The following is a 14,611-nucleotide window of genomic DNA, read 5'->3' on the forward strand; positions in this document are numbered from 1 at the left end:
GGAAGTTGTAGTTTCATGTTCAAGGAAATGAAACTATAATGAATCATAGAGTTCTTGAAAGAGAGTAAGATGGAAGAAGGTTAGAAGGGGCCAGGTTATGAAAAGCTTTCAATGTCACAGGATTTTCTCTTCTGTCTTAGAGGTAAAGGAGTCACTCAAGCTCTTGGAGCATGGGGGTAGGCAGGGGACAGGCAGGGTTAATGGGGTGATGTGCTATGACCTAGATTTTAGAAAAATCAGATTTGACACTTGAGTGGAGGATTGATTGGAGTAGGGACATTCTTGAGGCAAGGAGACCAGGCAGGAAGCTATTTCAGTAGTCCAAGCAAAAGATATGATGAGCCTGCATCAGAGTTGTGGTTGTATACATGGAGAAGAAAGATTATTGCAAAGACAGAAATGATAAGATTGGGCAAAAAATTAGGGAAACTGAGGCTGATACAAACTAGTAAGTATTAGAACCAGAAGGAGAACAAGTACACACACATAAAATTTCATCAATGAATAATTCAGTGCCATGTGAATTTATAAGAGAAGTCAGTCATTTGATTAATTTAATTCAGTAAGCATTTCTTAAGCCCCTGCTATATACAGATTATATCACTAAGAGAAAGAAAGACCAATAAGACATGGTGTTAAGCCACAAGGGGCTTAACAGTTTAGTAGGTGAGATAAGGCACCTACATTGTTAGCTATTATTTGCTTATTGTGTTTTATATTTTATTAGACAGACACAAACTTCGATTCAAGGTCTTAGAAAGGAAATAGGATTTCTAACTAGTGGGAGGAAGTAGGAATCATAGAGGTCTTCATGGACTAGGTAATATTTTTTAGCTAAATATTAAAGGATGGGCAGGAATTAAACAGATAGAAATTTTGGGGGGAGGTGAAGCAAAGAGGGCATACCAACTCTATAGAATAGCTTGTGCCACAGGAAAGTGCTGGATGTCTTCAGAATACAGCAGTTAAGTCTCATTTTCCTGGTGTGTACAGTCTTAGGGGTGGTGGTGTAGATTAAATATAATGGTGGCATATTATTGTAATCAACATTTGAGTGTCTGCTGTTTGCAGAGCATTGTCATAGGTTGAAGGGAGTTAATTTATTTAAATAAGACACTTTATTCCTTCATGGAGCATGTAGCCAAAGAGGGGATGTAGCAAATGTACAAATAACTTTTTTAGAAAGTAATACAGAATTAATGGACCAGAAAGTTCACTAATGAAAGGCCAGAGTTGAGGGAGGAGGGATAAGTCACTACTAACTGGAAGGATCACAGAGGTTTTCTCTTCCTAGAAAAGGTAGCATTTGAATTGGGCTTTAAAAGATGGGTAGAAATTCAGCTTGTTAGCGCAGTGGATAGTGTGCTGGGCCTAGAGTTATGAAGACTCCTCTTCCTGAGTTCAGATTTGGCCTCAGACACTTACTAGCTATGTAACCCTTGGCAAGTCACTTAATCCTGTTTGCCTCCTTATCAGTAAAAATGAGCTAGAGAAGGAGCTGGCAAACTATTCCAGTATCTTTGCCAAGAAAACCCCAAATGGGTTCATGAAGAGTTGGACAGGACTGAAAAACCACTAAACAAAAAAGGAATTGGGGATGGGGGAGTAAGACTTTAAGAGCAAGACTCAGGAAAGTAGTGGGTGTTGTAGAGGATGGTGAGATGGTGGCATATCCTCTTGATGTTGTTCGAAGGTGGGGTATATCATAATCGCCCACTTTCTTAACAGCATAGAAGGCCCCAGCAGAATCTTTATATACTTGTTTAACTATTGTGCCAAGCTCTTGTGCCCTATGTAAGGAACACTGTGTATTTGCTTCCTTGAATGTGTTTGTCCAGCGGCTGAAATGTAAAAGGAGGCTGCAGTGATATAAGGAACAAATTCCCCTTCAGAGAGTATCAGCTCAAACTTCTCCGACCCTCCCACCGCCACCATGCTCATTCAGCGGCTGCTGCTCATTTTGACATGCTCATCAAGAAACTGGACGACAGCTTCTTAGCTGGTCTCTTCCAGCACTATCCCAAGGGTTACATGCAAATGATTCCTCAGTCAGGCCTCTTAGCAAGAATGCAGAGAGAAACTGTGGACCACATATTTTTGACATAAAATTTAGGATCTTAATAGTTGGCATTTGCATGGCTTACCACGCACTTTACTTACATTATCACATTTTATCTTCACAACAGTCTTGGGAAGCAGATTCTGTTCTTAGCCTTGTTTTGTAGATAAGAAAACTTTGAGGTTCCCTCCTCCACTGAGAAGACAGTAAGTGACATGCTGTGGTGACCCCTCTGGGCAGTCACAGAGCCAGTCTTGACCCAGCTCTCTCCTGATTCCAGATCCAATGCTTTTTCCAGTAGCACATGCAGCTTCATAGAATTTTGAGAGCTAGAAGCATCTTTTGAGATCACTTAGTCCAGAGACTCTTACTCCTTTTTTCATTATAGACCTCTTTGGCAATCTGGAGCCTATAGAGGACCCACTTCTTAGAGTCATTTTTTAAAAATTCATAGTTGAAAGAAATGCTGAATTTCAGTTGGAAGTTAGTGAAAATAAAGTAATTTTTTCCCATCCATGTTCATGGACCTCTCATTTAAAACCAAAAAGAAGTGTTTCTTTGTTCTGTTAGAGCCTTGAGGGAGCCACAGGAGCTTCTTGAGTAGAAGAGAGACATAGCAGACTTGTGCTTTAGAAATATCATTTTGGCAGCTGTGTGAAGAAAGTTATGAACCCTTGATCTAGTCCAATTCCTTTTTTTACATATTCAGAAACTGAGGCCCGGAGGAGGGCACATACTTGTCCAAGGTTACCCAGGTATTAAGTCACAAAGGACAGATTTGAACCCAGGACCCTTGATAACAATCCAGTTATTATTATTACTCCATTCAAATGATACGTATCTTAAATTTTGCCTTTTGTTTGTTGTCTTTCCAGAATGCATTCTGGTTTGGCTTGGGAGGTGCCACGATATTTTTAGTTCCTGCTATAATTTTTGCTGTAAAGCTATCCAAATATTATCGTCGAATGGATTCAGAAGATGTCTATGATGAGTAAGTATGAGGACCTGAGGGAAGGGGCTATCGTTAAAATGGAGATTTCCCACAGAGTCCCCATCACCCCACACCCAAGTAACTTCAATTCCTTAGAGATTCTACTTTTCCTGCTTTGTCATAAAAACAGAGGAGAAATACTTTGTGTGTAGCTAGCTAGGGCTTATTCTTGTTAACATTTAGCTCCCCTACATGAAATGTTAGCAGTCCCACTAAATATTCCTTTGCTCTAGGGGTCCTTGCCTTAATTATTTTCTCTTTAACTTCCTTGCTTTCTTTAACCAATCTTCTATTTCTTATTTACAGTTCTTCTGTCTCAGGGACTTGGCATTTCACTTTATGATAACTGTTTTTACTAGTTTTCTTTTAGCCATATGTGGTTTTTATTTTCCTCACTGTCCCATGAACTTATGTACTGTGTTTATTTGTTTTTTAAGTTTCATCCACTGTAATCCTTGGCCTGTTTCTCCCCAAGTTTGCACATCCTTTTTGCGCATCCGTTCTTCCGTAGTAGAAAGGCAATATGGGAAAGTTGCTATTAACTCCATGTGTATATTTTTTTAAAAAAATAATTATGTTTCCCTTTTTGTTTTATATCTTTTAGTGTTGAAACTTTACCCATGAAAAAGTAAGACTTTTTTTTTTAACGGTATTTATTCAAATCTTTTCATAAAGTGGGTGTAGGGGATTTATGTCACTCAGTGCTGGACCTCTGATTAATAAGAAACAGGTCTATGACAAAACAGGTCCAGATGAAAATTAAGTAAATGTAAAGCCTCTTAAAAACAGATTTATATGCATCTATATATTATCTATATATTTAATGTACAAAAGTAGTTGTTTAGAGTGTTTGGTGGTGGTTTCTAAAGGATACAGAATTTGAGTTTCAGATCTTTTTACTTGCTCTGTGAACATTAGCTTGTTTTTACATATTTTCCTTTGCCATTTACATTGTCTTTGTAATCCATGTTTGTCACTTCATCTCAGCAATAACATAAGTCTTTTTTTGGTATATTTATTTTGTTACAGTATGGAAAATGGTAATTATGGTTATCATAAAGATCATTTTTATGGTCTTCACAATCCTGTTATGACAAGGTAACACAAAAACCTGAAACTGCATGCCTTATAGTCCTGGCTCTTTGTATACTATATTAATCCTCTAATTGCATTTTCTGCATGCATTAAAAAAATCACTTTTTTTTCTTTTTTCTTTTTTTTTTCTTTTTTGCATGACAAGTAATTGTTTTAAGTGGTTGGTCTTTTAAATCATGCCCTATACTGTATTAGATTTGATAATGCTTTCAAGTATTTTGGTGTATTTAAAAAAAAAAACGCCTGAATAATTGTGTAAGAGATCACTGAATGAAGTCATCTTAAAATGGCCTTGTAGAGCAGGTAAAAGGCCAATGATGATTAAGTGCATGCACATGTTTTGTTTAATCTGAATTCTCATACACTGCAGTCACTGAATCACATTGTACTAATAAGGCTTATTGAGTTTATTTAGCAGACCTTGGGGAGTTTGTTTTGTGCTTCTTTGTTATGGAGATAGGCAAATGATGGAAAACATACTCAACCAGAGACTCCTGAAAGAAACATCTCTAAAATGCGTAATCTAGACTTTTCTATAATGTTGAACATGTGTAAGCAAACGTTCCGTAAGCAGTGGGTTAGAAAAACATTGGAACTCCTTAACTTCCACCTGGATGTTTGGGACTTATAGTAGTAGCAATAATAATTAGCAACAGAGGGAAATTGTCATTCATGATGGCACAGAATGAATGCTTCATTTTTATTGCTTAATAAGCTATGTTGAAACACAGCCACATGCCTGTTAATGATGTTGATGCTACTTGGCTAAGAAGATGATTCGTCTCTTTATACCAAAATTCAGAGTAAGAGAAATCACTTCATTTTGCTAAAGATGCAAATTACGTGGGCTTTTACAGTGTCAATTTTAGGGGATTGTGCACATTTTGGAAATTAGTGTTGGTGAAAGTAACTTAATCATTTAATGCAAGAGTTCAGTGATGTCGGTGAGGCTGAGAATTGATCTACGGTAAATACTGGTTCTATCTCACCCTTCTGAATTCCATATCATTTGACCTCCCCAAACTGAAAGATAGCTTTCAAACAGTATTGTTATATACATTGTCCAGAGATGTAGAGGAAGACCCACATGTTATTTGGACCCCTTATGGTAGATTTAGGAGAGCACATGGGTTAGAGTCTCACACGGTGGACAGACAAGGACAGATTATAATCTGCATCGTTAGAAGAAGTAGCCACCTCAGTGAGGTCACAGATTGATCATTGAAAGAAATATAGGTGCGTCCATTCTGTGCCATAGTGGTGGCGATCTCTCCAAGTTTTCTTATCGTAGAAAACAACATTGTGCTCTGGATACTCTGTCTCTTCTTGAATAATCTTGAAGAAACTTTTTATAATTAAAAAAAATCTAGGGTTTTTTATTACCCTAATAGCAAGTCCCAACCATAAAATTCATGTCATTTCTTCATTTTCCTCCAGCATAGATCAAGTGGTGGAATCCATTGAGGTTTAGAGTCATTAAAATACATTTTACTTTCTGGTGATGATGATACTTAGAAATGAGATCCCATTCATCACATGGGCACTCTTGGTTTGCCATTTGGGTTCTTCATCCACATAGAACCTTATTCAGATGAAGGAAGCAATCTGAAGATGAGTGGTTCTGGTCGCCCTCATGCAACTTCCTCTAACACAGCAATTCTTAATTATTTTTGTTCATAGATCCCTATGGCATTGTGGTGAAGCCATTTTCAAATAATTGAAGGGAATGCTAAATTTCACCCAGACGTTGGCTAAAATAAAGGTGTGATTGTTTTCCCTTTCAAATTCACAGACCCCTTGAAAACTATCAACAGAGCCTCTGGGAAGTCCTTGTACCCTAGGTTTCAGTTCTAAGAAGAGTAAGATGCATAGCAGGAATGTATTTGAAAAAATGAGCCTAAATACTTGCTTTTAGATGCTTGTTCCTCTTGGATATTTCCATGAGTTTATGATAAAGTGTTTTTCAGTGACAGATCCACAGGAAAACATTTGGTAACAAAGTGTTCAAGGTTGAGAGAAAGAGACTTGACTGCTTTAAAGAAAAACATTCTTAAAGGAAGCAGCTTATGCTTACCAAGTCACGTTAAATTGGACAGAAATATTGTTGCATGTTGAGTTCTGGAAACTTGTGTTGAATTTACACCGTGGAGCTAGTGGTATATCTTGCTGGCTCTGAATGGAATCTTCAGTTTTACGGGCCATGGTGGAGTCTTGAAGGGAGCAGGGAGTTGGGTTCCCCTCCTCTCTTGAATACATTGTTTTTCAGTAACTTTAATTTGTCCCTGGTGAGGAACTGAATCTATGCAGCATTGTAAATCAAATACATGGTGGGACACAAGATGGTATCCTATATCACAAAAGGAAAGCCACACCCATGCTGCCATATGCAAATGTGAGGAAAGGGAGTACAGTGGATAGAAAACTAGTCTTGGAGTCAGGAATACTTTGAATCCCACATCTAACACTTAGAAGCTCGGTGACCCTAGACAAGTCATTTAATCTTACTCACTGTTGGTTTCCTTGTCTGCAAAAAGGGTCTTTTGTGAGGGTCAGATGAGAGTATTGTATGGAAATTAGTATGAACCATAATAGTGAGAAGTACAATATAAGTGGGAGCTATTCTTATTCTTCTTAGTATTAAATTTGGTTTTTATTTCTCTGGACCCATTTGCCCCCTCTGCCCACAGTTATTGTAAAACATTGGGGCAGCGCTCTGTGCTCATGCTGACTTCAAGCACAAGAAAAGGTGTCTACAGAACCCAAACTCATACTTCAATGGGAGACTTTCTTTCCCCAAGTGAGACAGGATGTTGCTTCTCCCCAAACCACAGAGGTTTGAGGAAGGCAGCAATTTGGGGCTATTTCCTTTAAAGAAGGAACAGTCCAAATAATACCAAGTTGAGAGGAAAGGGGCAACATGTAACAGTTAGCACTTGCTATGTTCTAGGAACTGCATCTCATTTGATCTGAACCGCAACCATGGGGCATGGGGGCTGTTATTATTCCCGCTTTCTAGTTAAGGAAACTGAACCAGACAGAGAGGTTAAGTGACCTGTCCAGGGTCACACAGCTAGGAAGTATGTGGGGCCAGATTTGAACTGGCAACCTCCAGACTCAGGCCCAGCGCTCTATCCACTGCCCCAGTCACCTAGCTACCTCTATTTTGCCATTTGGTCAGCTGAGCTGGGAAGGGTGCTTCAGTCAATAAAGACTGTAGCTGGTTTACAGGTTGAAGAATTCTTGACCTCAGGGTTCTTATTTGCTGCCCACGCTCCCCTGGGATTGGAGCTTTCCAGGTTTTCTGAAGGCTCTGTTGTTACCCATTAATTCTGGGGCCCATAAATAGGTTGGATACAATGAATTTATTTGAGTCCAGCAATGACAAAAATAAGGGATCTAGTGAGAAAGTAAGGAAATATATACATATTTACACGTCTACATACAAACATGTATATATGTATGTATATATGAGTTATACGTAAATTTTAAAATAATATATTTTTATATATAAGCAGGGCTTAAGACAGTGAACGATGAGGAAAAGCAGATTTGGAAGACATTTAATAAGTTATATTTCAGGTATCATTTCCTCTCATCAATGACTGGAAAAGGAAGACTATTTTCACAGTGTTTTTGAGCTGATCAATGCATTAGTTGGACAGATTTACTTTAGACAACCATAATTAGCATATAATTCATATTACTGTGCTCTTAATCAGCAGCATGACCATAAAGCTGTAAAGTAGAAATTAAGCAGTAGCTTGATTTCAAGCACAGAGGGTCTTGTTTATAATAAAGCCTATAATAAAAATGCAGTGTGTCTTCAATCTTCCATAGAGATGGGGGAGACAAAGCTGCAATCTTGTTGGGGAGCAAATCATTCCTGGCTTCCCTCTTTTTATTACTTTTGCTAGTTTACAGTTTTCCATTGTGTACTCCTGAGGGAAGGTTAATTTTTCTGAACTTGGTAGTATTTTTCTTACATTGATTTTTTTTTAAAAAGAAAGTTTTCTGGTAGCTTTTCCTGTGTACTTTCTTTAAAACATCGGGAAAAGATACAAGAAACATTTAGCTCATTGGTTCCTAGCATCTTTTGTTTCCAACATGTGTTGGATTGCCCCAGGGCAATCCAATATCCTGCTCATATTCTTTTAAATTTATTAAGTGCTCACAATATCTAGTAATAACTTTTGTCCCCAAAAGCTTCATGCTGAGATTTACATCATATAATCATAATAAAAAGATACCAAAAAAGACGCACATGCTTGTTGTCACAGAGGAAGAATAAGTCTGCAGTGTAACTGAGCGATTGATTCTTCACTGCCCAAGGTGCCATTAAAAGATTTTTTTTGCCCCAAACTTTGGGACCATCATCACAAAACCCCAAGGGGTTTGCAGATGGCTGCATGGGAACCACTGGTTTAAATGACTCTCTTTCACTTCTGTGCATTTCTTCTAAGGATGCTATTAGGACTTAAACATTTTGGAAGCTTTTCTTTGCCACGGATGTTTATGAGGTCAATTTATCCTAGAAGCCTTTAGGTCTTCTCTTCCTCATTACCACAGTTGTATCTTTCCAAGAGTGTTACATCTTTCTTTTCCTTTTTTTTAGTGCCATGGAACAGTGGTAGAGAATATTGGAATTGGATGAGGTAAGCTAGCAGTTTCTACATGAAATAATTTGTGACTCTAGCAGAATCAATTTTCACTTTCAAGAACTTGGCCATATATAGTGAATTATGATAGAAATTTTAGCCCTTAAATCAGCCAGCCTGCTAAACGTTACATATGTGCAGGGCTAGTTGAGATCATTGTGACATAGTGGATCGAGAGATGGCCTTGGAACGTTTGAGTTTTAATCTTGCCTTTGATAGGTACTAACTGTGCAACCTTGGGCAAGTTCTTTGGAGTCTCAGTGCTCTAGGCCAGAGATGTCAAACATACCTGTGAACCACAGCATTTGTGAGTGTGTCTCTGGCCCCAATCAGATTAAAATGTAATCGGGAAATATTTCACAAAATTAATAAAAACACAATAAAACATAAATAATGCATTTTAAAACCAAGTCAATACGTGGCCTGCAAGGATCTTTACATACTATTTAGTGGCCCCAATTTCTATTTGAGTTTGACAGTACGGCTCTAGGCCACCCTCTAAGAGTGTAAGTTGTTGAGATGGTGCCAACCTGTATGGATCCTCAGCTGAGAGTTCCTTGTACCAATAAAATCACGGGTTAAGGTCCCTCTAGCTACATCATCTGCACAGGGGCTTTGTGCCACGTCAGTGAAATTTAGAGGGCATAAAAATTTAACAAGTATACTCAGCAGTGTAGAATAAATGAGGCTTGTCTCAATTATTTTTATGTTATTTTCATGTCATGAATTATAAAAGGTGATTTGAGGGCATGTTTTATGCTGTTTGCCCCAGGTACCACAACTGCTAGTTACAGCTCATGTCAGGGGTTTACTTAGGATTCTGTATTATTAATTTTTTTTGTGTTAATCCTATTTTGATGACTTTAAATGTTTCTCAAGTTATCTTATGAACATTAATTTTCAGCCTCAAGATGCACACATGGAAGAGAACATAGAATTCTACCTATATTCTGATCTACAAGCACCTTTCAAATCCAGTATGGTTTTTGGTGGCTTACTAGTAGTAACACAGCTTTAAATCAAGGAACCATATGATGTAACATGGGTTGCCATGATATGAGCTTATGGATGGTGCATTTCCCGACTAGAGCTCTATCACCAGCACGTTTCTCTGGTTAACCACTGTTCAAGGCTAATGCCACTGGATTTTCAATGTTGTGGGGGGTGGGGGAAGATGTTAGTTTTCGGTTTTTACTTTTTTACACTGGGTTTCTATCTCAAAACCATGCATACCTGTATATCGGCTCTGTTTAATGCTATTTTTCAGGGAATGATTGCCTATGTGTAATCGTTCCATTTTGTTATATGGGAAATGCATTAAACTGACAACGTTTACATTTAAAATACATTTTATATGCAGTAATTTTGTATATATACCTTTTGTTACCACAGTCTTATATGAGTGTTTAAAAAAAATCTTAGTATTGAGTAATTTACTTTCAAAATGAGCATAAACCAGCATGATTGGTGTTGATTGTTGGTGCTGTTCAAGAATCTGGTTTTGTTTTTTTTTTTAACTAAAGTATGTGTGTGAATTCTACAGTATGTCCTTTTGGGCCCACATGCCACCTACAGGGTATTTCTTCTACTCTTTAAATGATTTGTTAAGATCATTTTGAAAAGAATATATAGAAGACAAATATGAGAATCAGATTGATTCTTCATAGTAATTTGAAAAAAAAATTTAAAGATATATAGGGTGCTTGGTTTCTTCAGGTCTGGGAAACTGGAATGGTTTTTTAATAGGTATCAATTCAAGAGCGCATTTAAATTCATTTTTCTCATCTGGGAGAAAAAAAGGACTGAAGTTATATCTCTTGGAGGTGACATTTCAAATGGGTTTGAAATATTCAGGATTATTTGACCATAAAAATAATTTTTGTATGGTTTGCAAATAACTCACCTATTAAAAATGAGGCTGTGTGGAAAATGATCACAATTTTTCAGACAGACACAATGCTGGAAGAGTAGTCTTTGCCAGAACCCCTGTTTTTCTGTTTCTATGATAAATAATTCTTTGGGACGAGATCCTAAAAATGATGTGAAAGCACATAATAATTGTTTGCTGTGAATTTTTTCTGCTAGATTACTCACTCATCGGGTCGGAAGGGACAGCATTTCAGATAGGCAATATGTAGCACGTGTATAAAGTTATTCAAAATGTCAGGTTTTTTTAAAGTTGTATTTTTCACTTGAAAAATGATGTCCCCAACTCATTCCAATAAAAAATATTATGGCCTACTTGGTTTGTGCATGGCAATTGTTTTCATTCATGGGGGAGGAGAGGAGGAGGAGGAAGGAAAGTGGTTGGAGGATACCAAGCTTTACCTGTGAAAACTTAGGTTTGTTTCAGTACATCATGCATTTATCAAGTGCCTACTGTGTTCCTGATACTGGCAATACAGAAAAATTCCTTCAAGGCATATATTTCATTAGGGGAAAACAATATATCCATATAAGCACAGAATTAATTAACAGCTTCTTCAAAGAATGAATAAGATGGTGCCTTTTCAAAATTATTTGATCCTAATAGTGGGACATCCAGTGATTTGTACTTGGCCCTTTCTGCTATTCAACATGATTCCTTAGGTGAAGAAATGACATGCTTATCAGATTGGCAGATGTCACAAAGTTGGGAGGGATGCTGAGTTGGATAATAGGATCCAAAAATATCTCAACAGGCCAAGACATTGGGCTGAATCTTAATGAGATGCCATTGAATAGAAAATCCTACACTTGAGTTAAAAAAGCCAGCTGTAAAGTCCAAGATAAGAGACATGAATAGACAGTACTTCGTGTGAAAAAGATCTAGAAACGTCAGTAGAATACCAGCCCAGTATCAAACACACATCAGTTAAGCATCAGTTGAGCACCTTCTGTATGCCAGGCACAGTTCTAGGCATTGGAGATACAAATACAATGAATGAAATAATCTGCCAACAGTCTGACAGCAGCTAAAAAATATTAATGTAGTGTTAGACTACATTAAAAATAAGACACAGGAAATTGGAAGTATAATGTTTTTGCTTTTATGCAACATGGCTAAAATGGAAGTATATTTTGCATGACTTTACATGTATAATTGGTAGCATATTGCTTGCTTTCCCAATGGATGGGGAGACTGGGGGGAGAGAGAGTTTGGAACTCAATTTTTAAAAAAGACAATAACAAATTGTAAAAAATAATAAGGCATGGTATTTTTACCTTGCCTTGGTCATATTTTTGTGCTCTGTCCTGGGCAGCACATTTCAGGTATGGCTTTGAAAAGCTGTAGTGTCTGAAGGACCAGAATGTTGAAAAAACTGACCAGAGAATTCTGCCATGGAAGAATTGGATGAAGAAACTTGGTGTTAACCTAGCCCAAGACAAAGGTGGGGGCTGGGTGGCATCCAACTCCTGTCTTGAAACATTTGAAGAGCTTTCATGTAAAAGTGAGATAAGATTTTCCTTGCTTGTCCCCCAGACAAAATTTAAGAGTAATGGGTGGAAGTGAGAGGGACAAATTTTAATGTGACCTAAGGAAAGCTTCCAATTAGAGCTATTCCAAATTGTTGAACTGGACTGATCACTAGACAGTGATGACCATTGTCCTCTAGAAGTTTTTCCTTAAAGATATCCAGATAGCAAGAATTACTAAAAGACCAAGAAAGTAGTCGAGTAATTGTTCTCCGGTAGAGTGTAGCTACTGGAAGAGGTAGTCACTGTCTAGGGCCATATTTGTGCAGCAAGAGGCAGAATATGAGAGGTCCTGACAATAAGCTTCTAGCCTAACTGAGCATCATTTCCTCTATGACATTGGAATGGACTGCCAAGAGGAGACTGATGAAAGCGCTCAGGAAATTAAGGAGACGTAAATGAGCACACAAGTAGGTCCATTTAGTTAAGACGATAAGTATTTGAGAATAGCCACCACATTTGTCATTTGCTTACACAGGCCTCCCTCTTTTCATGCAAACAAAATGTTACATTGCCTGCTCATTCACAAGGTTCCTTTATTTCTGCCTCCTGTCATTGCCAAGCCACATGAATTAGCATAGGTTCACAGGCTTGGAGTTGAAAAATCGTGGGTATTCCAAACCACTTTCTCTAACTATATATTTTTAAAATTGTAAACCAATTTATTCAAGTCAAGCAGCTTGACTAGAAAATTTTTTAGGGTCAAGTTCTTTATTATAGTAATTTATCCCCACTGAAAGACCAAGATTACACATAATATCTGTTTGCACTAAGTTGTTGATAGCCCCATAGTTAAAAGTATCTAATTCGTATCCTAATTTGAATCATTCAGATGGAGTCTATGATGGATTCAATCTTTGGATAATTTATTTGGTGGCAGAGGAGAAACAAAATCTAATTCATTGCTTGCTGAATCAAATGGAGCCATGTTTGTTATTTTTGGATGGAACTGTGCTGAAACTGATGTGATAAATGTGGTAATGGACTAAGGTGACAAATGTTTTGTTTGATTTCACAGTGAACCTAAAACACAATGGTTCTGAATTTGAAAAGAGTTGGTAATTGGATACATAAGTATTGACTCTGAGATAGGTAGTGATATATTGATTCATCCAAAGCTTTTATTTTTAAATGTATACTAGAAGGCAATGGGAAGCTGCTTTTTAATCTCTGTCTCAGCTCATCTTAAGGTGTTTCTGGTCTAATTTCTCAATTTTTTTTTAAATACTGGGTATCTCTCACCCAGCCTAGAAGAGCAGTGGATACTTATGGGCCAAACCCCACTGCTAACTGGCACAGAAACAGAAGCTTTGACCTGTTCCATTTCCCACCTGGGCTGTTTCACTCCTTAAACAGCCTTCTGGAGGCACCACCCCTAAGGGGCTCACCACATTAATTCCTGTCTTAGTGTGGATGCCCAATTAAGTCCTACTGCAGCTCAGAACTCTTCAGCTCAAGCAATCTGCCAGCCTTAGCCCCTCCAATAGCAGGAATTATAGTTATGTGCCACCATGCCTGGCTAATTTTTATTTTCAAAATAAAATCTGAAAATGTATGTGAGTGTTACCAACTGCACAATCTGGACAGTTCAGATTTATTGAGTGCATACTATGTTCAGGTTTCCATGAAGTATGGAAGAAAGAGCTGGATCTGGAGTTGGGATTTGGGATCTGCAAATGTGTCAAGTGTCAAGTCACTCTTTCTGGGTCTCAGCTTCCTCATTTGTAAATACAGAATGGTTCAATTAGTTGACCTCGAAGGTCCCTTATCCTAATTCCCAATATGCCCCAAACTTCAGCATCGATGCCTCTCAAATTAGCCTGGGAAATAACTGCAAACTCCTAATGACTCTGTGCTCCTGTTACCTCAAGTCTGTAGGCATTCCTTCTTTGCCAGAGTTCTCAGACTCTTAACAGGCTGGTTGAGGCCAAATTATGGTGGGTATTAAATGTCAGAAAAAGATCAACAATGATAGAGTTGGCCAAAAATATGATAAGAAATGTTTAATTGTTTCAGTTGTGTCCAACTCTTCATGACCCCTTTTTGGGGTTTTCTTGGCAAAGACACTAGAGTAAGTTTACCATTTCCTTCTCCAGCTCATTTTACAGATGAGGAAAATGAGGCAAATAGGGTTAAATGGCTTGCCCTGGGGTACACAGTTAATAAGTGTCTGAGGCCAGATTTGAACTTAGGTCTTCCTAACTCCAGGACCAACATCAGCCACTGTGCTACCTAGCTGCCCCGTGATAAGAAATAGATATCACTTGGGCAGAAAATTATAAAATCCAGCAAAAGCGAGGTGCTTTTAAGTGCTGACACAGTTGTTACTGAGATGTATTATGTGTTTGTGCAGAA

The 14,611-nt window shown here is 37.9% G+C and overlaps 1 protein-coding gene across 1 annotated transcript in view; it reads left to right on the plus strand.

Annotated features, from left to right (window-relative positions):
• The window catches only part of PROM1 (prominin 1), a 159,242-nt gene extending 149,152 nt beyond the window's left edge, over nt 1-10,090 (plus strand). The window contains exons 22-26 of the mRNA XM_036763550.1: nt 2,935-3,050; nt 3,655-3,678; nt 4,080-4,148; nt 8,758-8,797; nt 9,705-10,090. Coding sequence (XP_036619445.1) covers nt 2,935-3,050; nt 3,655-3,678; nt 4,080-4,148; nt 8,758-8,776 — 228 coding nt within the window. The 3' untranslated portion in view covers nt 8,777-8,797; nt 9,705-10,090. The remainder of the gene's footprint in view (nt 1-2,934; nt 3,051-3,654; nt 3,679-4,079; nt 4,149-8,757; nt 8,798-9,704) is intronic.
• Nucleotides 10,091-14,611: the final 4,521 nt, after the last annotated feature.

Source organism: Trichosurus vulpecula, chromosome 6 (assembly GCF_011100635.1).
Source record: "Trichosurus vulpecula isolate mTriVul1 chromosome 6, mTriVul1.pri, whole genome shotgun sequence".
Taxonomy (NCBI): domain Eukaryota; kingdom Metazoa; phylum Chordata; class Mammalia; order Diprotodontia; family Phalangeridae; genus Trichosurus; species Trichosurus vulpecula.